At 39.8% G+C, this 25,502-nt stretch overlaps 1 protein-coding gene across 5 annotated transcripts in view; it reads left to right on the forward strand.

The window, feature by feature from the left end:
• Window positions 1–25,502, forward strand: part of BICD1 (BICD cargo adaptor 1) — a 252,906-nt gene that overhangs the window by 174,873 nt on the left and 52,531 nt on the right. For all 5 annotated transcript variants that reach the window (XM_060657982.3, XM_060657977.3, XM_060657979.3 and 2 more), the window contains exons 3-4: window positions 10,498–10,650; window positions 18,580–19,005. In XM_060657982.3, coding sequence (XP_060513965.1) covers window positions 10,498–10,650; window positions 18,580–19,005 — 579 coding nt within the window. The remainder of the gene's footprint in view (window positions 1–10,497; window positions 10,651–18,579; window positions 19,006–25,502) is intronic.

Genomic DNA, 25,502 nt, shown 5'->3' on the forward strand with positions numbered 1-25,502 from the left:
TCTCCAGTTCCATCCACGTTGCTACAAAGGGCCATATTTCATTCTTTCTCATTGCCACGTAGTACTCCATTGTGTATATAAACCACAATTTCTTTATCCATTCATCAGTTGATGGACATTTAGGCTGTTTCCATAATTTGGCTATTGTTGAGAGTGCTGCTATAAACATTGGGGTACAAGTGCCCCTATGCATCAGTACTCCTGTATCCCTTGGGTAAATTCCTAGCAGTGCTATTGCTGGGTCATAGGATAGGTCTATTTTTAATTTTCTGAGGAATCCCCACACTGTTTTCCAGAGTGGCTGCACCAGTTTGCATTCCCACCAACAGTGCAAGAGGGTTCCCATTTCTCCACATCCTCTCCAGCATCTATAGTCTCCTGATTTGTTCATTTTGGCCACTCTGGCATGAGGTGATGTCTGAGTGTGGTTTTGATTTGTATTTCCCTGATAAGGAGCGACATTGAGCATCTTTTCATGTGCCTATTGGCCATCCAGATGTCTTCTTTAGAGAAGTGTCTATTCATGTTTTCTGCCCATTTCTTCACTGGGTTATTTGTTTTTCGGGTGTGGAGTTTGGTGAGCTCTTTATAGATTTTGGATACTAGCCCTTTGTCCGATATGTCATTTGCAAATATCTTTTCCCATTCCGTTGGTTGCCTTTTAGTTTTGTTGGTTGTTTCCTTTGCTGTGCAGAAGCTTTTTATCTTCATAAGGTCCTAGTAATTCATTTTTGCTTTTAATTCCCTTGCCTTTGGGATGTGTCGAGTAAGAGATTGCTACGGCTGAGGTCAGAGAGGTCTTTTCCTGCTTTCTCCTCTAGGGTTTTGATGGTTTCCTATCTCACATTCAGGTCCTTTATCCATTTTGAGTTTATTTTTGTGAATGGTGTGAGAAAGTGGTCTAGTTTCAACCTTCTGCATGTTGCTGTCCAGTTCTCCCAGCACCTTTGTTAAAGAGACTTTTTTCCATTGGATGTTCTTTCCTGCTTTGTCAAAGATGAGTTGGCCATACGTTTGTGGGTCTAGTTCTGGGGTTTCTATTCTATTCCATTGGTCTGTGTGTCTGTTTTTGTGCCAATACCCTGCTGTCTTGATGATGACAGCTTTGTAGTAGAGGCTAAAGTCTGGGATTGTGATGCCTCCTGCTTTGGTCTTCTTCTTCAAAATTACTTTGGCTATTCGGGGCCTTTTGTGGTTCCATATGAATTTTAGGATTGCTTGTTCTAGCTTCGAGAAGAATGCTGGTGCAATTTTGATTGGGATTGCATTGAATGTGTAGATAGCTTTGGGTAGTATTGACGTTTTGACAATATTTATTCTTCCAATCCATGAGCAGGGAGTGTCTTTCCATTTCTTTATATCTTCTTCAATTACCTTCATAAGCTTTCTATAGTTTTCAGCATACAGATCTTTTACATCTTTGGTTAGATTTATCCCTAGGTATTTTATGCTTCTTGGTGCAATTGTGAATGGGATCAGTTTCTTTATTTGTCTTTCTGTTGTTCATTGTTAGTGTATAAGGATGCAACTGATTTCTATACATTGATTTTGTATCCTGCAACTTTGCTGAATTCATGTATCAGTTCTAGCAGACTTTTGGTGGAATCTATCAGATTTTCCATGTATAATATTATGTCATCTGCAGAAAGCGAAAGCCTCACTTCATCTTTGCCAATTTTGATGCCTTTGATTTCCTTTTGTTGTCTGATTGCTGATGCTAGAACTTCCAACACTATGTTAAACAACAGCGGTGAGAGTGGGCATCCCTGTCGTGTTCCTGATCTCAGGGAAAAAGCTCTCAGTTTTTCCCCATTGAGGATGATGTTAGCTGTGGGCTTTTCATAAATGGCTTTTATGATCTTTAAGTATGTTCCTTCTATCCCGACTTTCTCAAGCGTTTTTATTAAGAAAGGTTGCTGGATTTTGTCAAAGGCCTTTTCTGCATCAATTGACAGGATCATATGGTTCTTTTTTTTTTTTAAATTTTTTTTTCAACGTTTTTTATTTATTTTTGGGACAGAGAGAGACAGAGCATGAATGGGGGAGGGGCAGAGAGAGAGGGAGACACAGAATCGGAAACAGGCTCCAGGCTCCGAGCCATCAGCCCAGAGCCCGACGCGGGGCTCGAACTCACGGACCGTGAGATCGTGACCTGGCTGAAGTCGGACGCTTAACCGACTGCGCCACCCAGGCGCCCCCAGGATCATATGGTTCTTATCTTTTCTTTTATTAATGTGATGTATCACGTTGATTGATTTGCAAATGTTGAACCAGCCCTGCGTCCCAGGAATGAATCCCACTTGATCATGGTGAATAATTCTTTTTGTATGCTGTTGAATTCAATTTGCTAGTATCTTATTGAGAATTTTTGCATCCATATTCATCAGGGATATTGGCCTGTAGTTCTCTTTTTTTGCTGGGTCTCTGTCTGGTTTAGGAATCAAAGTAATACTGGCTTCATAGAATGAGTCTGGAAGTTTTCCTTCCCTTTCTATTTCTTGGAATAGCTTGAGAAGGATAGGTATTACTTCTGCTTTAAACGTCTGGTAGAACTCCCATGGGAAGCCATCTGGTCCTGGACTCTTATTTGTTCGGAGATTTTTGATAACCGATTCAATCTCCCCGCTGGTTATGGGTCTGTTCAAGCTTTCTATTTCCTCCTGATTGAGTTTTGGAAGAGTGTGGGTGTTTAGGAATTTGTCCATTTCTTCCAGGTTGTCCAATTTGTTGGCATATAATTTTTCATTGTATCCCTGAGGGATTGGTTGTAATAATTCCATTTTCATTCATGATTTTATCTATTTGGGTCATCTCCCTTTTCTTTTTGAGAAGCCTGGCTAGAGGTTTGTCAATTTTGTTTATTTTTTCAAAAAACCAACTCTTGGTTTCATTGATCTGCTCTACCGTTTTTTTAGATTCTATATTGTTTATTTCTGCTCTGATCTTTATTATTTCTCTTCTTCTGCTGGGTTTTGGCTGCCTTTGCTGTTCTGCTTCTATTTCCTTTAGGTGTGCTGTTAGATTTTGTATTTGGGATTTTTCTTGCTTCTTGAGATAGGCCTGGATTGCAATGTATTTTCCTCTCAGGACTGCCTTCGCTGCATCCCAAAGCGTTTGGATTGTTGTATTTTCATTTTCATTTGTTTCCATATATTTTTAAATTTCTTCTCTAATTGCCTGGCTGACCCACTCATTCGTTAGTAGGGTGCTTTTTAACCTCCATGCTTTTGGAGGTTTTCCAGACTTTTTCCTGTGGTTGATTTCAAGCTTCATAGCATTGTGGTCTGAAAGTATGCATGGTATAATTTCAATTCTTGTATACTTATGAAGGGCTGTTTTGTGACCCAGTATATGATCTATCTTGGAGAATGTTCCATGTGCACTCGAGAAGAAAGTATATTCTGTTGCTTTGGGATGCAGAGTTCTAAATATATCTGTCAAGTCCATCTGATCCCATGTATCATTCAGGGCCCTTGTTTCTTTATTGACCGTGTGTCTAGATGATCTATCCATTTCTGTAAGTGGGGTGTTAAAGTCCCCTGCAATGACCACATTCTTATCAATAAGGTTGCTTATGTTTATGAGTAATTGTTTTATATATTTGGGGGCTCCGGTATTCGGCGCATAGACATTTATAATTGTTAGCTCTTCCTGATGGGTAGACCCTGTAATTATTATATAATGCCCTTCTTCATCTCTTGTTACGGCCTTTAATTTAAAGTCTAGTTTGTCTGATATGAGTATGGCTACTCCAGCTTTCTTTTGGCTTCCAGTAGCATGATGAATAGTTCTCCATCCCCTCACTCTCAATCTAAAGGTGTCCTCAGGTCTAAAATGAGTCTCTTGTAGACAGCAAATAGATGGGTCTTGTTTTTTTATCCATTCTGATACCCTATGTCTTTTGGTTGTCTTTGGTTGGTGCATTTAATCCATTTACATTCAGTGTTATTATAGAAAGATACGGGTTGGGTTTAGAGTCATTGTGATGTCTGTATGTTTTATGCTTGTAGCGATGTCTCTGGTACTTTGTCTCACAGGATCCCCCTTAGGATCTCTTGTAGGGGTTGTAGGGGTGGTGACGAATTCCTTCAGTTTTTGTTTGTTTGGGAAGACCTTTATGTCTCCTTCTATTCTAAATGACAGACTTGCTGGATAAAGGATTCTCGGCTGCATATTTTTTTTTCTGTTCAACACATTGAAGATCTCCTGCCAATCCTTTCTGGCCTGCCAAGTTTCAAAAGAGAGATCAGTCACAAGTCTTATAGGCCTCCCTTTATATGTGAGGGCACGTTTATCCCTTGCTGCTTTCAGAATTTTCTCTTTATCCTTGTATTTTGCCAGTTTCACTATGATATGTCATGCAGAAGATCGATTCAAGTTATGTCTGAAGGGAGTTCTCTGTGCCTCTTGGATTTCAATGCCTTTTTCCTTCCCCAGTTCAGGGAAGTTCTCAGCTATTATTTCTTCAAGTACACCTTCAGCACCTTTCCCTCTCTCTTTCTCCTCTGGGACACCAATTATGCGTATATTATTTCTTTTTAGTGTATCACTTAGTTCTCTAATTTTCCCCTCATACTCCTGGATTTTTTTATCTCTCTTTTTCTCAGCTTCCTCTTTTTCCATAATTTTATCTTCTAGTTCACTTATTCTCTCCTCTGCCTCTTCAATCCGAGCCGTGGTCGTTTCCATTTTATTTTGCATCTTGTTTAAAGCGTTTTTCAGCTCCTCCTGACTGTTCCTTAGTCCCTTGATCTCTGTAGCAAGAGATTCTCTGCTGTCCTCTATACTGTTTTCAAGCCCAGCGATTAATTTTATGACTATTATTCTAAATTCACTTTCTGTTATATTATTTAAATCCTTTTTGATCAGTTCATTAGCTGTTGTTATTTCCTGGAGATTCTTTTGAGGGGAATTCTTCCGTTTGGTCATTTTGGATACTCCCTGGAGTGGTGTGGACCTGCAGGGCACTTCCTCTGTGCTGTGGTGTATAACTAGAGTTGGTGGGCGGGGCCACAGTCAGACCTGATGTCTGCCCCCAGCCCACCGCTGGGGCCACAGTCAGACTGGTGTGTGCCTTCTCTTCCCCTCTCCTAGGGGTGGGATTCACTGTGGGGTGGCGTGGCCCGTCTGGGCTACTTGCACACTGCCAGGCTTGTGGTGCTGGGGATCTGTCCTGTTAGCTGGGGTAGGCAAGGTGGGTAGGCAAGGTGCATGGGGGCAGGAGTGGCAGGCTTAGCTCGCTTCTCCTTAGGTGATCCACTTCAGGAGGGGCCCTGTGGCAGTGGGAGGGAGTCAGACCTGCTGCCGGAGGGGTGGCTCCGCAGAAGCACAGCGTTGGGTATTTGCGCGGAGCAAGCAAGTTCCCTGGCAGGAACTGGTTCCCTTTGAGATTTTGGCTGGGGGATGGGCGAGGGAGATGGCACTGGCTAGCACCTTTGTTCCCTGCCAAACTGAGCTCCGTTGTCCTGGGGCTCAGCAACTCTCCCTCCCTTTGTCCTCCAGCCTTCCCGCTTTCCGAGCAGAGCTGTTCACTTATGACCTCCCAGATGCTAAGTCCCGCTTGCTGTCAGAACACACTCTGTCCGGCCCCTCCGCTTTTGCCAGCCAGACTCTGGGGCTCTGCTTGACCAGCGGGCTGCCCCTCTGCCCGGCTCCCTCCTGCCAGTCTGTGGAGCGCGCAACGCCTCTCCGCCCTTCCTACCCCCTTTCGTGGGCCTCTCGTCTGCGCTTGGCTCCAGAGACTCCGTTCTGCTAGTCTTCTGGTGGTTTTCTGGGTTATTTAGGCAGGTGTAGGTGGAATCTAAGTGATCAGCAGGACGCGCGGTGAGCCCAGCGTCCTCCTACGCCGCCATCTTCTGCCCTCCCTTGACCACTGGGTATTTTAACACTGCCCTCAACACAAATATGACTCTGCTTTTGTTTCAAAAGTTTACTTCTGAGTAGAAGGGCTGTCCTCTTTATCGATTTAGTTAACTCTACTACGTGTCCTTCAAGGTCTGCTCAAATGTAACTTCCTTTGTAAGGCTTTCGCTGACTTAACCAGTAGTAATTGACTGCTCAGCCTTGTGGTGTGAACCTCTCTAACAACACTTGTTCTGTTGTGTTATGGTAAATTATCTGTGTGTCTGGCATCTCTGCTCCTTTCCCCATGTTACATTATTAAATCCTTATAATTACCACATAATGTTAAGTATTAGGATCCCCATTTTACAGATGAATAAACTGGAGGGTCTAGTGCCCATCTCACACAAACTATTATAAAGACCTAATGTGACAGTGAATTAACTAATTTATAAAAGGCTAAGCTATATGACTGGAAGGCATTATTTACACAATACTTTTGTGTGGTAACAAATGCTTAGATTTTCTTCTTGCCGATAATAGAAGGAATGTATTGTTTGCACAAAAAGAAATCCTTTTAATATTAATTAAAATAAAACTAAGAATGCTGCTATGCTCTAGTGCAATGCAAATAATGAGGATAGTCAACCCCAAACATTTCAGGTCCATTTGCTCTGAGGAGGAACTGGAGCTCAGATCTCTGGAGGTGACAAACTAAAGCATTCCCTAGTCGTACCTTGTCTCCCTTTCTCTCCTGCTTTATTTTTCTCACTCTCCTTATTCCTTACAGGGGTTTTTAGAAGAGCTCACCAACATCTTATCCCAGGAAGAAAAAATTGTAGGAGATAAATGTATGATTCGTGGCACAAAAAACAATAGGAGAAATCTTTTAAATTTATGATGGAAGCAAAGAACATCGCTCAAAGAATGTAGTCTTTGCCAGTTCAAAAACAAGGACTTCTAGCAAAATACATAAGACCAGGGGCACCTGGGTGGCTCTGTCGGTTGAAGGTCTGACTTCTGTTCAGGTCATGATCTCACAGTTCATGAGTTAGAGCCCTGCATTGGGCTCCCTGCTCTCAGTGTGGAGACTGGAGTCTGCTTGGAATCCTCTGTCTTCCTCTCTCTTTGCCCCTCCCCTGCTCACATGTGCTCTCTCCCCCCAACCTCAAAAATAAATAAACATTAAAAAGAATACAGAAGACCAGTTTTCTTCCTTTGGGCCTTATGTCTGTTTCCTTGTTAGCTAGTCTTTGAACTTAACCTGTCTCCCAGCTAAGCTCCTCCTTTTCCTTATTTAGCATCAGGAGTTTTCATTAGCCATTTTATGAGTTATTTGATAGTGATCCTCATTAGCGTTTCTGTGGCCTTAAATTTGACATTTACCATCTTACTATATAAGATTTTAATGGTTAATTCTCAGTGTATTCAAGCTAGGCTTCTGGTTATTACATTTTTTTTACAATGTCTACATTCACATTTTAGAGCATGTGTTATATCTTAACATTTTTCTTTACAATTTTATATAAATGACTGGCATCCAATTTATCAGGCTTCTTCACATCTTTATGCAGGTAGATATGGACAACTAAATAAATATACATCACTCAGTTAATGGTAAGTTTCTCAAGAAATAGAACAATATTATTTCAAGGTTTCATGTTCTGCAAAATAAAATAATTTAATGAAATATTTTAATTTGGCTTTATAGCCAAACTCCACTATTTTTCATTCTATACTTATTGAGCACATGTGTCTAAGGAACAGGGAATAAAGTAACATTTCTGCCTCCAAGTTGCTGGACTATATAGTGAAGAAGAATTATAGCAAGTCTAGTTATTTCACAGATTTAGGTATGTTTTATTTCAAAGTGTGTTATTCTCCCTTTGGTCCCCACTCTAAAGCAATGCAAGACCAAAAGCCATCATCCCAGCAATAATATTCTTCTTTAAATTTTGAGTTAACCATTTGTATTCCTGTTTTGTTGTTAATTCCATGGTTATAAGGGCCTAAAATTTGCCAGGCATTAGGGACACATCGATGAGCAATACAGAAAAGGTTCATTATGTTCAGATGAAAAAGGAAATTTAATGTCAAAAGTATAAAAGGTACGTGAATGATTTCAAGTAATGATTGGTGCTATTCTTTCAATGGTTACTTTTTGAGTGCCTACTATACACTAAAGGCTGACATATAAAGTAAATCATGCAAGGTGAAGGGAGGGCCAGGGAGCTGTCATCTTAGCTGTTTAGAGAAGGTCCCTCTGAGGAGAAGACATTTGAATTGAGATCTAAATGACAAGCAGAAGCAGAAGAGTTTTTTTGACCTGGGTCCTCAGAGTCTATGAATAGAATTCAGGAGACTTGATGATAAACTTGGGTGGGAAAAATAATTACATTGCGTTCACTGAAGTCAGGCTGAAATTTGACTTTGTCTTGATGTGAATGTAGGCATCAAGCCTCAGTAGTATCATCATCGCCTGTTACTTTGTGATCAGTATTTTCATACCACATCTCTGTTCTTGCAGGTATTTTGAAATATCATCATTGCTTTGAAATTATGGTATTTCTTAGATCTGCCACTAAATCTGATTATTACGTTGTGTTAATAAAGAAGCACACGTGATTATGCTGTCAGTCAGTATTGCCGTGTAGTCACCTCAACATTTAGAGGCTTAAAGCAGCACTCCGTGATTCCAAGGATCGGTCATTTGGGTTGTGCTCGGCTGAGCAGTTCTTATGGACTGGCCTGCGGTCACTCACAGGGCCGCTTGTCACCCGGCAGCCCAACTGAGCAAAATAGTCCACAAAGTCCCTCTCCCGTGCTTGGCAGCTGGTGCTGACTGTGGGCTGGACGGCATGGCTCCTGCAGGCGGGCCTGGCTTCTTCGTACGGTGGCACTGTTCCACCTTGTGAGGCTGAGGCTCAGAAATCCCACAACACTTCCACCACCTTCTGCAGGTCAGAGCAAGTCAGAGGCCAGCTCAGAGTCAGCTTAAGAGGAGACTCCAAGAGAAGTATGATTAATTGGGGTCCATTACTGTAATAAATGACCTGATTACCATATCGTAATTTTTAAAACATTGTATTAATTTAATTGTAATATAATCAGTATCCTTTGTGATCCTGTCAAAGCATAAGCTCTGAGGGAGGAAATTTTCCCTCCTCTCTGTGCCTGAGCCAAAGAATTAAACATAAGACATATTATATAAGACATACACAAGATACGACAGATGAACAAGAAGAAAGCATACAAATTAACTTTTTTATGTGTACACAGGGGGCTTTAGAAGGAAAATGAGAACCCAAAGAAGCCATCAAGCCCCCAAACTTATATATACCTTTTACACAAAAAATGATAAATTGTGGGGATGTGACAAGATATGATAACTTGTGCTAGGGGCAGTACATTGTGGAACAGTGACTAGGAAATGTATGGAGAACCAAATAGAAGATCAGGGTTATTTTAGTAGGTTTGTTTGTACAAGTCCATTTTGGTGCCCATACTGTCGCTGCTGATAAGAATGTCCTTCTCTTCTGGTACAGGGAGAGCGCCTTTCTCAGGGGCAGTTTCGTGTCCTGCTTTTAGGTAGAAAGGGGGAGGGCAGAGAGAACCCGTCCTGCATCAGCTGTTTCTCAAGGGCTTGCAGCTCAAAATAATCAGTATGCATGCTCTGAACCCTTTAAAATATTATTCTGAGAAAAGCTTCATCGCCTTCAACATGTTGTCAAAGAGGGCCATGGCACAAATGAGGTCAAGAACCCTTGATCAGGGGGGCACATGGGTGGCTCAGTTAGTTAGGCATCTGACTCTGGCCCAGGTCATGATCCGGCGGTTCACATGTTCAAGCCCCACAACCAGCTCTGTGCTGACAGCTCAGAGCCTGGTTCCTGCTTCATTCAGATTCTGTGTCTCCCTCTCTCTGCCCCTACCCTGCTTGCACTCTGTCTCTCTCTCTCTCCAAACTAAATAAACATAAAAAATAAAAAAATTTAAAAAAACTGATCTGGAGGCAAGAAGTTCTGGGAGGGGAAGTGCAAAGGCCTCAAGGCAGGAGCAAGCTGGCAAGTCCAGCATGGTTGGGGGGCACGAGGAAAGCTACTGAGACTGCCACGCATGACCAAGGGCTGGACAGAGGCAGGTCAGACCATGTGGCTTATTGCGAAACTTGTGGATGGACAGCCCCCATACTCGGAGGCTGGAAAGTTGGTACTGTATGTGTACTAACCTATAATTTTCTTTTATATTTCATAATATATTGTAGCTGTATTTCTCTTTCAGTATATTAAGCTCCTCATTTTTTTCTCATTCTTTTAAATAATTTTATAATGCCAATTCAGCAGATGCCTGATTCTTTATTTCATTGTTTCCCCGATAGCAAACATATAGGCTATTTCCAGTTCTTTGTGTAAATATATACAGGTTTACTTTTCTCTATGAAAATACTTTTAAAATTGTTTTTTCTATGTAGAATTGCTGAATCTCGTGTATGTGCTTTTAAAGTTTTGTCACATACCACTACATTGCCATTCAAAAGATGGTGGGACTGACTTACATTCTATGAGGTGTTTTTATTATTATCTTTAACCACCAAGTATCTGTACTTTATAAAACCTAGCATAAGTTTTATATCTATTGTCTGTTCTGTTGTTTCAGAACAATGAGATGGTGGAGCTACAGAGAATACGGATGAAGGATGAAATCCGAGAATACAAATTCCGAGAAGCCCGCCTCCTTCAGGACTACACTGAGCTGGAAGAAGAAAATATCACGTTGCAGAAACTCGTGTCCACGTTAAAGCAGAACCAGGTGAGGTTCAAAAAGTTTTTCAGTTACACTCCAGATAGAGCCACATCTTCTGACCACCAAGGTTAAATCTCTTTATTTCTCAGAAAGGAACTTGTCTGAATTTGCCTTAATCTTCCTACAGTATTTATGTGCTGGTATTTCCTGACCCTCCTCCTGTTTCAGCTAACCTTTAAAAGTCAAACCTGGAAGGATAATTTACAATAAAACTTTGCTGGATAAGAAGCAAAAATCTTAGTTTATCCTGTAGCCCTGTGTTAACTTATTTTAGGTGGAATTGAATTGTATTATAATCAATTTAACCTGACAGCTTCTCATTAAGAGCAATCCCTTCTCTCTTTCTGCAGATTGCTTTCAAATCACACAGGGAAAGGGATTATGAAATATAAATGAATAAGAATAAAATTATAAGAAAAAGATAATATCTGATTTTCCTTCAGCTGTAACCTGACCAAAAACATTGCATGTGGATGTTCAAATAATTTTTTTTTTTTTGTAGTGAGGCTTAGTTTAATTGCTTAATTTTCCTGATTGGTTTGCTTGTGGTATGTTACAGTAAGTAACAAAAGTAAGTAACTTAGTAAGTAAACTTAGAGGCCATCCCAGGTGTATGCTTCTATTTCTCCTCCCTTCCCAAGCTGATATCTCTATCCAAAACTATTTTGGGGTTTGATAGATAACAAGGGTTGGGAAGGGAAAGAAAGAATCCAGAAGAAAAAAAAAATCACGTGTTGACACAATTGAAATTTGATTTCTGATCATTGCCACTTCCCCCCAGCTTTGGAGTGTTGGGGAAACAACGTATCTACCAGGGAGCACAGGAGTGGGGGGGGGGGGGTTGTTTCAGACCATTAAAAAGGGCTACCAGGACATCCTCCTCTGTTTTTACCTCAATCCTTGCAGTTTAAGTACTGACTCCCTGTGTGTGTGTTCTGTTCTGAGGGCTGGTGAGCATCCCAGGTCTCAGTTTGGCTGGGGTCAGTGAGCTCACGTGAAGAAAATCAGTCTGAGAAAAAATTTTTAAGTATGTTTCTGAGAAACTTTTAAGAAGGGTGTTATTTTGTTGTTTGGTGTTTTGGTCACTGATGAAGAATGCAGAGGACTTGAAGCGAATTTACTTGAAGTGCAGATATTTGAAGTGGCCATTAGCTCCAGTCCTTCTAAACCCTCTCTGCACAGGCAGGAGTGCGGCCAGACAGCCTTGCTGTAGCCTCCCATCACGGCATGTGGTAGACTGATAGACTCGGGAGGTTACTTTAGGCCAGAATTAGGTATTCTTGAAAGTCTGCCAAGGTATCCTGTGAGTATTCATTAACCCAGATGCCGTTGCTGTGGGAATCTGTACTATTAGTCTGGCTGATTACTGTTTATGGCTTATCCATGCCCTTCCACCAGTAATTGAAATATGGAAATCAAATGCTTAACTCAGAAGTTTGAAAAAAGACAAAACAAACAAATGGGAAAATGTACGCATCTCTTCAGTTTTATTTTCTAGATGCAATATGGTAATTTTCCCAATCAAATGTCTAATTAATTAACTTGAAATCATTTTCTGCACAAAGGGCCATTCTGGCTTATTCCCTGACAAATGGATACACTGTAGTGTTATAAGTCTCTCCCAATTAAGAAAATGCTAGGTTTAGCTTTTTGGTGTTTTTTCCTCCTGTTGGCCTTTATTGCCAGGAGTTAGAATCCATCATAAACTCTCTTCCCAATTAATGCGGTATTAAGTATAATATTTTATGTATACATGCCACAGTTGTTTTTTTTCCCAAAGAAATGACGGTGCTGGCTTTCAATCTCAAAAGTGGTCTGAATGTTGCTTTGTACTGAAGCTCCCTAAGCAAAGTATACTCCCGCAGCCTGGGTATTGACATTTCTCTGAATAGGTAAGCTAGTAGCATTGTAAAATGCTTAGTTCGGAGAACTAGAAGATTCTTTTTCTTCCTGAGGTTCTATTTCTCTCTTAACTATTTATTATTCTCTATATAGTTCCTATATATTACTTTGTTTATTTTCTATCCCCCTCAACAATTATATAGCACTTAGTACAGAGCCTGACCCATAGAAGGCATTGAATAGACATCTGTTAAAAGAATGAGTAAATTGTTTCTTTCTTTCTCTTACATTTATTCTTTTCAGCTTAGAAAGGAAATTATAATTTCAGATAATTGTAATTAACCAAACCACATTTTATTGTTTTATTTATTTTATAAATATGAAATATATGGAAACATCAGAGAGTCGACTTTGAAAACTTTAGCTACTTTGCTCTGTGTGCTGATTTGGTTCCGTGTACAAAATAAAATCAGGTCCAGTCTTATAAATATTATTTATACCTCGATATTTTTTAAAAATAAAATATCTGAAAGAAGTGTAGGAGCCATGAAGAGAGGTCAAGTGAACTGTCAATTTCCTACCAGAAAAACCCATTGATGAAGCAGAGCTATTTATTAGACCTCTCCCAGTTAGAGACCACCCACCTCGACAGAACCCCAGTAATGTCTAAAATGGGAGGTTTAGGCAAAGGGTGTTCATAGGATTTTAGGCTCTGGACTGGGTTTTGCATGGTGGGGAGCTGGTTGGGATAGATTGAGTCTATGACATAATGGCTGTCATTTAGGAGGCACAACAAAGCAAGGGTCCTGATGTGGGTCTCATCTTTTAGGAGCAAGTATTTCCCACAAGCAGCCAAGTTTTTTATCCCTCATCTCAGTATTGGTTAACATAGAGTTAACAGAAAAACTTGCCTGGTCCCAGTATTACCTACAGGGCAGGGAATTATGTTAGCTTCAATTTCTAGAGATGTACAGGTGGGGGGGGAGAAATAATAAGTTCTCTGTCCCTAATATCTCACATGCTAAGCTAAAGCACTCAATATTGGTTATCTAGCCTTTGAAACCCCTGTTTAAAATTAATAATTCAATCATACTTCTATTATGAAGAACATTTCCTCCAGGGATATATTTCTATATCAAGAAATAATATCATAAGAGACCTAGGGAATGTATTCAATTCAGTTTTATTTCATTTAACCAGTGTTTCAGGAGTATCTTTCAGTGAGGTCATGTACTTTTTTAAGGACAAAAGATATGGTCACTGGCTTAAAGAATTTATAGTCCCAGTAGGGAAGGCAATAATAAACTCATAGCCATCCACATAATTGCATATTAAAGCTATGTGTTAGATTTGGCAATACAGGGCCAGTGCCGGGAGCCTATCCATCCAGCCTTCCTGATGCCACAGCCTGGGTGGTTGGTGGAAGGGCAACGCACAGTGACCCTCTGAATGGGAAGCTACTGGTATCCCTCCTGTTACTCATCTTGGTCATCCCCATGGTCCAGTTGGCACTGATGATTCAAAATAAACCCATGGGGGGCAAACTTGGGGACATTTTCTGGGGATGACCCCCAGGAAAACTGGGAAAAACCATGAGAATCCAAAGACGGATAATGAAACCTTATATCCAGCCGGTGCCACCCCCGCCTGCCCATCCCCTACCTAAAGGAAGGATAGCCCCCTATATTTCCCAGCCAAGGAGGGGGCAAATGGATTAGAAACTCCGGCAACAAAGGAATGTATCTATGGATACAAGTTACTCCAACCCCTAGGCCCACTTGGCCCCCAGGAGGCATTCCAGAGCATAGCTGGACCTGGTGGGTTAAGGTACAGGATGGTTCATTAGTTCCTAGGTATACATTGTCTCTCTGGGAGCGCATAAGTGTGGGTTCCCAGGGTCCTCTTGGCTCCCTCCCAGCCCCCCAGACCAAAGCGAATACTTTTGTTCCTTATGCTGCAAATGGTTCAAAGGAACAATTAAGAAGTCACGTCCCTGTAAATGTTCCACTTGAGGTGTTGAGAGCTAGATGACCTTTCATGAAAATAGCAAAGCAAATGCCTTATAAACTATAAATAAACGTAGATACATAATGAAAGTAATATGAGGAAATTAATCAATAACCAAAGGGCAGGAGGGAATGTTACAAAGAAATAACCATGAAGTTCCTTAATGGGTGATTACACAAAGGAACATTTTTAGAATTAGGTAATGCCGAGAAACATAGATGACGCACACTACAAACAAATTGCTAACAAATATAATGCCACGTTTGCCACAATAAAGCAGCCAGTCTAACACACTGCTGTTGTCTGTGTCCATTTGTCATCTCACGGACGCCATTCATCCTTTGGGAACCCCTGGACCTACTGGGGCTGGACCCCGGCAGGCCAGATTAAGATTTTTAGAGTTCCTAAACTCTGAAAAGATTATGATACTTACCCCCAACCCTCTTGTAGTTAAAAATAAGAAAGTTACTAAGCTGTGAAGTTGCTATAAGAAATTGTACCAAAGTACTGATTTTTCTAATATTGACTACTTTGATATCTTTAAAAAATCAAACATCAATTTTTTAAGTGTCTTCTCATTCCTGTTTCTTGGTGCCTCTCCTTTGCTGGACCTCTCATCATGTAATGTGGCCTTATGGTAATGGCATCAGAAAAGAGGGATCTGTTTGCCTTTGGAGTTAGGATCAGATTTTTGACATGGGTCTTGAAAGATGAATAGGAGTTTTCCAGATGACGTCCTTTGCTGAGGCAGAGAAACATGAAACAGCTGGGTAAATATTAGGAGTATTTGAGTGAGAAGTGAGTAAAGTGAGTGAAGCTGCCCAGAGACAAAGAGATCAAGTCTTATACGAAGTGTACCGTCAATTAAATAAGAATTATAAACTAAAAAAGTCTACAGTGTCTTCAAGTATAGCTCAGAAATCAGTAAACTTTTTCAATAAAGGGCCAGGCAGTAAATATGTTAGGTTTTGCAGGCCTAGTATATGTCTAACAGCGTCTCTTCCAACTACTCCACTCTGGTGTTGTAGCATGAAAATGGCCATAGACAAAATAGGTTGAATGTATTCTAATAAAACTTTATTTGTAAAAATAGATGGTGGGCTAGCTTTTGTCCAGAAGTCACAGTAATGTTTGACAGTCCCTGGCGTAAGCTATCAGTTTAACAAGGATTACAGAATAAAAGGTCTACAATGCAAACTAGAGAAATGTCTGCATATGTAAAGCTATCATGTAATTTGGGAGCAGTCAGAGGATTGGTTGAAATACTAGGAAAGGTTAGCAAGTGATAGGTATCCTGAGTTGTCCAGGGAAGGGAAAAGAGAAGGTCAAGAGGAAGATAACTTTACAGTATATAAGCAGGCCTAGAAGAAACCATGATATAAGGACACAGATTCTGTTATCCCAAGCAATTTCCATGATTTGAGTCCATTCTGTCATGGACATGTGAAGTTCCAATGATCTTGTATAACGGTGAGTGCTGTTTGTCCAGCATTATCCATTATTCCTTTCTCCCAATGTATTACCCAGTTTTAACTGAGCATAAGGCTACCCAGAGGAAAGATATATTCTTATTCTTTCACCTCCCTTGTAAATAAGTTTCATATGACTAGTATTGCCCAATGGTATATGAGAAGTGATGAGCACCTTTTGGGACATGCGCTTAAAGGGAAGGGGTGAGGGGGCGCCTGGATGGCTCAGTCGGTTGAGCGTCTGACTTTGGCTCAGGCCATGATCCCACAGTCCGTGAGTTTGAGCCCCGCGTCGGGCTCTGTGCTGACAGCTCGGAGCCTGGAGCCTGTTTCAGATTCTGTGTCTCTCTCTCTCTGACCCTCCCCCGTTCATGCTCTGTCTCTCTCTGTCTCAAAAATAAATAAACATTAAAAAAAATTTTTTTTAAAAAAAAGGGAAGGGGTGTTCCCCTTACTTTGAGCCACTGCTTGAAACATGATCAAGGTGGCATACTGCCTTAGATCATATGGGCCAGAGTAGAAGACAGCGCAATAAGACAGAAGAAGACTGGTTCCTGGATGACCTTATGATGGAGCAGAGAGTCCTATTGGCCCTTGACTGACTACATCCATAGTGTTACATGAGACAGAGAAACAAACTTCTATCTAGACTAAATCATTCTTACTTAGGTCTCTGTTACATCAGCCAAACCTAAATCTGACCTAAACCTATAACAAAAATTGTTATCCTAACCTTTATGAGATAAGCCATTGCACTGAGATTATGTGAAGAACAGGGGTTGGAGGGTGGAATTAAAGATCCCCATCCTTTAATTTTTTTTAGTATTTCTTAAAATGGAAGTTTAATATAAACACTAAGATAAATGTAAAGCGAAACACATAGTTTATATTAGTATCTAATATAATGACTTTATTATATTACCTTCCTAGTTTATTTTTTCTTCCACAATAATTTATTCAGCAAACACTTGTTGAAGAGCAGAATTCTGTTGGAACATGATGGAAGAATATTGAATCACTGTGAGGGACGCCTAGGTACATAACAAGTATTTCCTCCTTCTGAGGAAATTACCTCTGTGGAGGTAAAAGAGTTATTAAATTAAAAAGTGACGTGTGAAAGGGGAACCACAAGAGACTAGAGATAGAAAACAAACTGAGGGTTGATGGTGGGGAAGTGGGTAAGAGATGTGCTAGATGGGTAATGGGTACTAAGGAGGGCACTTGTGATGAACACTGGCTGTTGTAAGTGAAGGATCACTGAATTCTACCTCTGAAATCAGTATTGCACTGTATGTTAACTGATGTGGGAAGGAAATGGCAGGTAGAACTAAATTTCCTTATAACCTGCAGCCCACTGACAAATACTTGAGGCAGGCAGAGTAAAATGTTTCTCCGGGAACTCCCTGCTGTCTTAATGCTAATGATTTACTAGAGGGAAAAACTATCTTAGCTTGACAATAGCTAGGCCTCCAGTATCCTGTGAGTCTTCTTTAGCATATGAAAATCTCTTTGGAACCTTCCTCTGGACTTTATCTCCCCCAACTCCCAAATATATGACCAGTCTCTTCACAGGGTCTGGGGCAGCTCTTCCTGCTCATGGGTCCTGTCCCCGTGCTTTAATAAAGTCACCATTTTTGCACCAAAGACGTCTCAAGAATTCTTTCTTGGTCGTGGGCTCTGGATCCCACCCTCACCCCAAAAACTTCATCATTTGCTAAAATTTAAATTCAAAACAAAAGAAAACAAACAAAGTGGCATGTCGATTTAGAGTAGGGATCTCTTTCACTTGTGGGCATTCATGGCCAAGAGAGTGTTTAAGCAGGCAATTTGATTCTAATTCAAAAGAATATTACATTGATAACTATATATATATATATATTTGTTATTAGATAATCAGTACCGCTATTCCAGATTCTATCTGTAAGCACATAAAATTGTTCTTTGTTTTGTTTTACTCTCACACATATTTTCTTGAGATTAAATTCTTATTGTGATATTTTTGCTAATTTATCTGAGTATAAAAATTTCCTTATCATTAATAATTGAATAAAACAAAATAATAGTGACGATAAAATATTTTCTTGGTTGTAAATATTCTGATAAACTATGTTGTTTGTTTGTTCGTTTGTTTTAATTCCTGGGGTTTGTTTTTTTTTTTTTAGGCAAACAATGCCCCCTTTTGGCCATTGGCTCCTATAAAAAGAAATCATAAAAACAGACACCTTTTTCATCTCTGCTAAGAATTGAATTTATATATATAACTTAACATATATATAGATTATATATCATGTTACATATATAAATTATATAATAATAATATGTTATAAATTATATAATTTACATACAAAGAACCTGTCCTGTGTTACCTTAAGAGTGTATATACTGTGTACTGAGATTTGAGATTTATTTTGTAAAGAAACAATTTATACTGCGCAGTTTCTTTCTTTTATTTTGTTTTTAGTTAACGTACAATGTTATATTAGTCTACTTGCTATAATGTATGCCTGAAACTAACATTTTAATTTTTTACATAATTAGGTCTACTAGAATGGTTAATGGCAGTGTTGTAAGACCCAAATTTTAGTTTTATGAATCTTCTTTGTCATATCTAATTCAGGTTGAATACGAAGGCCTAAAGCATGAGATTAAGCGATTTGAGGAAGAAACCGTGCTGCTCAACAGCCAGCTGGAAGATGCCATCCGGTTGAAAGAGATCGCAGAGCACCAGCTGGAAGAAGCCCTTGAGACCTTAAAAAACGAGAGGGAACAAAAGAACATCCTGCGGAAGGAGCTCTCCCAGTATATCACCCTCAATGACAACCATCTTAGCATCTCTGTCGATGGACTCAAGTTTGCGGAGGATGCGGGTGAACCGAACAATGACGACAAAATGAATGGGCATATCCACGGGCCCCTTGTGAAACTCAATGGAGACTATCGGACTCCCACTTTAAGGAAAGGAGAGTCTCTACACCCCGTTTCTGACTTATTCAGTGAGCTGAACATTTCAGAAATACAGAAGTTAAAGCAGCAACTTATGCAGGTAAAATCTCTTCTGTTACTGTGAACTTCTTGCAGGCTGCACGGAGCCTGTTTTGTGATATCTTCTTCTCACATTTTTACCTCTAGCTTATTTTTTGAAATATTGCTTCTTCACCTGGCAACCTTGAAAGTATAGTATTTTAGAAAGACACAACCGAAGAGGTGTTGAAAAGAAATCTCTCATTTGCCTGGCTTTAGGAAATATATCTTAGAGCCACAAAGTGGATTATGATCAGGTGTGAAGGGAGAGAAGCCTCTTGATGCGTTTCTAACAGAAGAATTCAAAAGCTTTATATATGAGTGATCTGACTTTTCCACCACAAACAACTGTAGTGTTAAAGAATAACGATACACTTCACAGAAATACTTTAAGCTTTTTTTTTTTTATTATTATTTTTAATGTTTATTTCTGAGACAGAGAGAGACAGAGCATGAGGGGGGGAGGGGCAGAGAGCGAGCTAGACACAGAATCAGAAGCAGGCTCCAGACTCTGAGCTGTCAGCACAGCTTGACACGGGGCTCAAACTCACAAACCGTCAGATCATGACCTGAGCCGAAGTCGGTCGCTGAACCGACTGAGCCACCCAGGCGCCCTGAAGCTTTTAAAAGTCATGAAGGACTTTCAGTCTACAAATTAGCCAGGATATCATATGATTCAAAATACAGAGCAGGTATAAATCTGAAACCAAGGAGTTCTTATTGCAACATGAGCTAGGCCTTAAATTTTTAGCATCTTCAAATTCAAATATCTTGTGAAGAGTCCTGCCTTTTAAGTTTATCTCACTGTGAAATGGCTTTTCTAGTTTAGATACTGCCTCCCTGCCATACCTTAATCTAGTGCTAATGGGAATCTCGTCTGAAGCATGGCACTGCCACCAACACCATCATCTGAGGGCTTCTTTGTAGTACACATTCTTGGGCTCCATGCAAATCTTCTGAACCAGGAATCTGGTTCAACAGGCTTGTCAGGTGATTAACTCTTTGGTCTGTTACCCACCCCCTCACCCCCCAAGTTTCTCTGCATACAGCTGGTTAGAGGCCATCAGGACTGTGCAGTCATTTATTTCTATGGTAAACAGGGATTATAATGTTCTGCCTCTACAGAAGTGATGGCTAAAAAGTGAAATTAGCAGAAATAAATAAAAATCTGGAGACCGAGTGAAGTTAATTTTATAGGTTTATTGTTAATATTACATCACGAGTTAACACATTGTGCACTTTACCTGCCCTGTGCTCTTGGCTACTAGCAAAGAATTCGTTTTCACAATGTTTAACTGAAATCAAGAGGGCATGGCCATTGGAAGAAAATGAATATATATAGACTTTTATCTGACTGCAAAGTTCAGTTCTGTATAGGTAATATTTTTTTATGTCTTTTTGCTCAGTTCACACTAATACAACTAGATTGATAGCAAACATATTTTAAATTTGTATGTGACAGATAATAAAAGAATTCATGCCCCCAAATTAAATAGAATTAATATAAAATTTTTCTTAAACTATCACGTTGGTGGCTTTAGGATAAAAAGTTAGCATGCTGAGACTTTTGTTTCTTCTTATTAGGGTGGCAGTGTAGATTAGGAAGAGGGGCTTTTCTGCATAAAACAGCACAACAGTTTTCAACTAGGTCGGCCCTTGGGCTGCAAACTCAGGGCTGCTCTCACATTTAATCCTGTATGTCATCTGAAATAATAGAAAATTCTGAAAGAAATGAGTCATGTAACAAAAAGAATGGTAGAGACAAGTTCTCAGCAAGGGAGCGATTCCGGGTTGGAATGTCATTTGCACTGGGGTGGGATGATTCCTCCTTGTCTGTGACTGGTGAGCTACCAGAGGTTTAGCGTCTCTGGTCCCAACCCATTAAGTGCCGGTTACATCTCCTCAGGCAACGCGATGATGAAATGCCCCACCCGTTTCAAATGCTCCAAGGGTCAACTGCTAGTTGAGAATCCTCCTATAGAGAGACAGCACTTTACTCTCCCATAAAATGGGGATACAGACTACCTTCTCCATTAGAGTGGCGTGGTTTATGAGTTAATGTGTGTAGAGTGCCTCGTAAACACTCCATAATTGTGAACTGTTATTACTACTTCAACTCCATAGTGCCTTGAGCACTCTCTTTAGCTTTTATTAGTATTATTAACTTACTGTTGGACAGTTGGCTCCGGGAGAGTCATCTCAGAAGGGACTAATGTGCTCATTGGTAAGAATACAGGAAGGTAACAGTGAAGTGTCAGCGTGAGGTCTGAAAAGGGATGTTCATTTAGCAGAAAGTTAGGGAGAGAAAGACTTGGCCGGGTAACCCTTCCCTCAGTACAGCAGACAACAGTGTACCAGGGTTTAATTAATGTTGACAGTTTGTCAAGATATAAAGAGGCACAGGCACGGCCTTATGTTCCAAAGTTAGCCCCGCATTTAGTTGTGGAAACCAGGCTCAACACAGGAATGGGGGGCTTACAGCTTCCAGTCTCACAGCAACAACACTAACATCTAATTATGGTTTAGACAAAGTCACTGTCTTTTGGTAAGCAACATTTTTTTTTTAATTTTTTTTAATGTTTATTTATTTTTGAGAGAGACAGAGACAGAATGTGAGTAGGTTAGGGGCAAAGAGAGAGACACACACAGAATCCTAAGCAGGCTCCAGGCTCTGAGCTGTCAGCCCAGAGCCTGACATGGGGCTCGAACTCACAAGCTATGAGATCATGACCTGAGCTGAAGTCGGACGCTCAACCGACTGAGCCACCCAGGCGCCCCAAGTAAGCAACATTTTTTAAAAAGCGCACTAACTGGGGCGCCTGGGTGGCTCAGTCGGTTAAGCGGCCGATTTCGACTCAGGTCATGATCTCGCGGTCCGTGAGTTCGAGCCCCGCGTCGGGCTCTGTGCTGACAGCTCGGAGCCTGGAGCCTGCTTCCAATTCTGTGTCTCCCTCTCTCTCACCCTCCCCTGTTCATGCTCTGTCTCTCCCTGTCTCAAAAATAAATAAAACGTTAAAAAAAAATTTTAAAAATGCATTAACTTTTTCTAAGAATGTATTTCGTTTAAACTGTTGAGTACAAGTATATCGGAATGTATCTTTTCATGCATAATTTATAATCGGATAGGTTTTCCTTAGCTGTGAATCCCCCTTGGGTTTAATTTGTATAAATAAGCAAATTATAAAAACATTACAGGATACATTACCGAAAAGTAATTGCAGTTGTCTTTGATGTTAATGAGGCTTGAAAATAATATGACAGTTCTGATACACAGCAGTACTCTTAATGCACCTTGCAGCATATCCTGTGTGTCAGCACCACTGTCTGGACATCCCAAGGAGCAAGCAATCAGATGTACTTTACGTGTGACTATCTGAAATGCTTGGAGCCAAATGTGTTGAATGAAATGTTCAGAATGTAGAAAGGTAATATACAGCATATACTATATATTTTGCGACATCCCTAATGAGATCAGGTGCAGCAGTGAATGATCAAATACTATTAACATTTTTTTTAATGTTTATTTATTTTTGAGACAGAGAGAGACAGAGCATGAACAGGGGAGGGTCAGAGAGAGAGGGAGACACAGAATCGGAAGCAGGCTCCAGGCTCCGAGCTGTCAGCACAGAGCCTGACGCAGGGCTCGAACTCACGGACCGCGAGATCATGACCTGAGCCGAAGTCAGACGCTTAACCGACTGAGCCACCCAGGCGCCCCACTATTAACATTTTTGTAGTGAAACATGTGACTGTTCACTCTAAGAGGAGAAAATGAGGACCAGAAAAAGGCTTTCATCAGGCAGGTGTAATTTTGCTGCTTGAGGAGTCTAGGGCTGTCTGAATATCACTACCCAGTGAGTTATGATACAACTTTTATTTAAAGCCACTTGTGATTTTGAAATTATGGCTGTCGTGGGGCATTACAGCTGCCATACTTACCGTTCAGGCAGTTCTCAGTCTTGTGTACCTCAGCTTCTAACATCAGAATACTTTGGATATCCCAGCTTGTATTTTCATAATTCACTTGTCTCTTAGGATTTCTTTTGGCCAGGGTCCAAAGTACCGCATCTGAGAGAAAGTTGTGCACCTTCAAATTGAACACCTGTGCTTAGTTAATGTTGACAGTTTGTGGAGACATAGAGAGGCACAGGCAGGGATCTAACACCCTGTACCAGGGAATATGCAGCTTTTAAATTATTCTTCCTGAGAATTAAAGAAACCTTTTGTAAACAGCATACCCAGGTCAAAGCCTATTGGCCTATTCTTATCTTACAAGTTTCCATCTATGCATGTTAATTATGTTTTCCCATCTATGGGTATTTATTTGCCTTGGTTCTGAAAAGAAAAAAAATCTGTTTTTGCCTTGGGTATCAGGAATGATGGGTGAGTTGTTTTACTTCTCTGAGACACATCTATAAAAGGAAGGTAATAAATTAGCCCCATCAGTAGTCTCTAGGCCTTTGTTAGAATTAGGGAAAAAAAAAAAAAAAAAATAGGTCCATTTCTAAAGAGGTCATACTGCCATCTGCTGGGAAATGGCAATAATTAATATGAAAATCTAGGACAACTGCAATTTAAATAGTGTCTCTGACAGTTGTATTGCCCTCAAGACTCGGTTATTTAAAACAGATTAAACAGCTTACCCTTGAACAACATGGTTTGAATTGCATGGGTCCACTTACACACAGATTTTTTTTTGTAAATACAATACAGTACTGTAAAGGTGTCCCTTCCCTGTGATTTTCTTAGTAACTTTTTTTCTCTAGCTTCCTTTATTATAAAAAAAACTAGTGTATAACACAAATAACATATAAAATATGTATTAATTGACTTTATGTTATTGGTAAGGCTTCCAATCAAACAATGCTGCGTTGTTCAAGGGCCAACTGTAATTGATATTTTCCAGTGCTGGTCAGGTAACTTAATTAGTTTTATTAGAATGAAAATAAGTAGATCCTGTCTGAGGAAACTAAATTTCTTAATCTGTTTAAAGGAGTCTCTATGCTTATGCTAATATTTCTGCCTTCAATAAATAGCCTCTGTCTAACGTCACATTGTAGAGAGTTTTCTCCTTGGTCAAACTAAGGGGAAAACTTTTGGATTTTTTTCTTTCAGTATCACACTAGCTATATTTTACATTTAATGTGACAAAACAACAATGTTTCTATGAAGCTGAAACTGATATTTTGTTGTATCCTCATGGTTGTGAAAGAATAAAGATTCATATTATATTTAATCCACTCTATTAAAAACAATTTTAGTTTTTCCTATAATAATGGTAAGTGGTCAATTTGCTATATGTCCCATAAGAGTTCAGAGCAGTTTATATATATTTGATTAATTGGTTGGTGTTTGCAACAACTGTATGGGATAGATAGTATTATTATCTTCATTTTACAGATAGGGAAACTGAAGCACAGATGTTTTTGTCACCAAAATCAAATCAAATCAAATATTATATGTGCTTAAAAAGACTTACAGAATATTTATGGGGAGAAATTAATTATAAGAAGATGCTCTGTGTTTTTTAAAACTTAAAGTGACATATACAGTTTCCTAGGACAAAGTTGACAACTCATTAAATGATTACAGACTTTATAATTAAAGATTACCTTTAATATAAGCTTTATAAGCAAATGAATTTCTCAGAAGCCTTACTTTTCCTGCCATATATCAAAACATAAAAGGGCATCTATTATCACAACAGCAAGGGAGTCTATGTCATTTTTTAAGAACTTTCTGGAGATATAATTCACGTAAAATACATCCACCCAGCTAAAGGGTATAATTCATTGTTTTTTAGTGTATTTACAGAGTTGTGCAACCATCACCACGGTCAATTTTAGAGTATTTTCATCACACCAAAAATAAACCATGTACTCATTAACCACTCCAGCCCTGAGCAACCACTAATCTATTTTCTGTCTTTATAGATTTGTCTATTCTAGACATTTGATGTACGTGGAATCATACAACAGGTGGCCTTTCATGACTGAGTTTTTCTTTTTTCTTTTTCAATGTTTATTTATTTTAGAGAGAGAGCATGAGCAGGGGAGGTGCAGGAAGGAGGGGGACAGAGGATCCTAAGTGGGCTCCATGCTGACAGCAGAGCCCAATGCTGGGCTCAAACTCACAAACCATGAGATCATGACCTGAACTGAAGTTGAACCCTCAACAGACTGAGCCACCCAGGCGCCCTATGACTGGCTTTTTCCATTTAGCATAACATGTTTGAGGTTCATGTATGTTATAACATATATTAGTATTTCATTCTCTTTTCTTGGCAAGTAATATTCCATTATTTGGATATACTGCATTCTATTTATCCATTTACCAGTGATGAACATTTGAATTGTTTCCACTTTTTGACTGTTATGAATAATGGCATGAACATTTGTGTACAAGTTTTTGTGTGCACATATGTTTTAATTCTCTCCAGTATATGCTTAGGAATGGAATTGCGTGGTCCTTTGGCAACTCTGTTCCTCCAGTTGATATTTCACTAGATTGAACTTTTTC

Source organism: Panthera onca, chromosome B4 (assembly GCF_046562875.1).
Source record: "Panthera onca isolate mPanOnc1 chromosome B4, mPanOnc1 haplotype 2, whole genome shotgun sequence".
Taxonomy (NCBI): Eukaryota; Metazoa; Chordata; class Mammalia; order Carnivora; family Felidae; genus Panthera; species Panthera onca.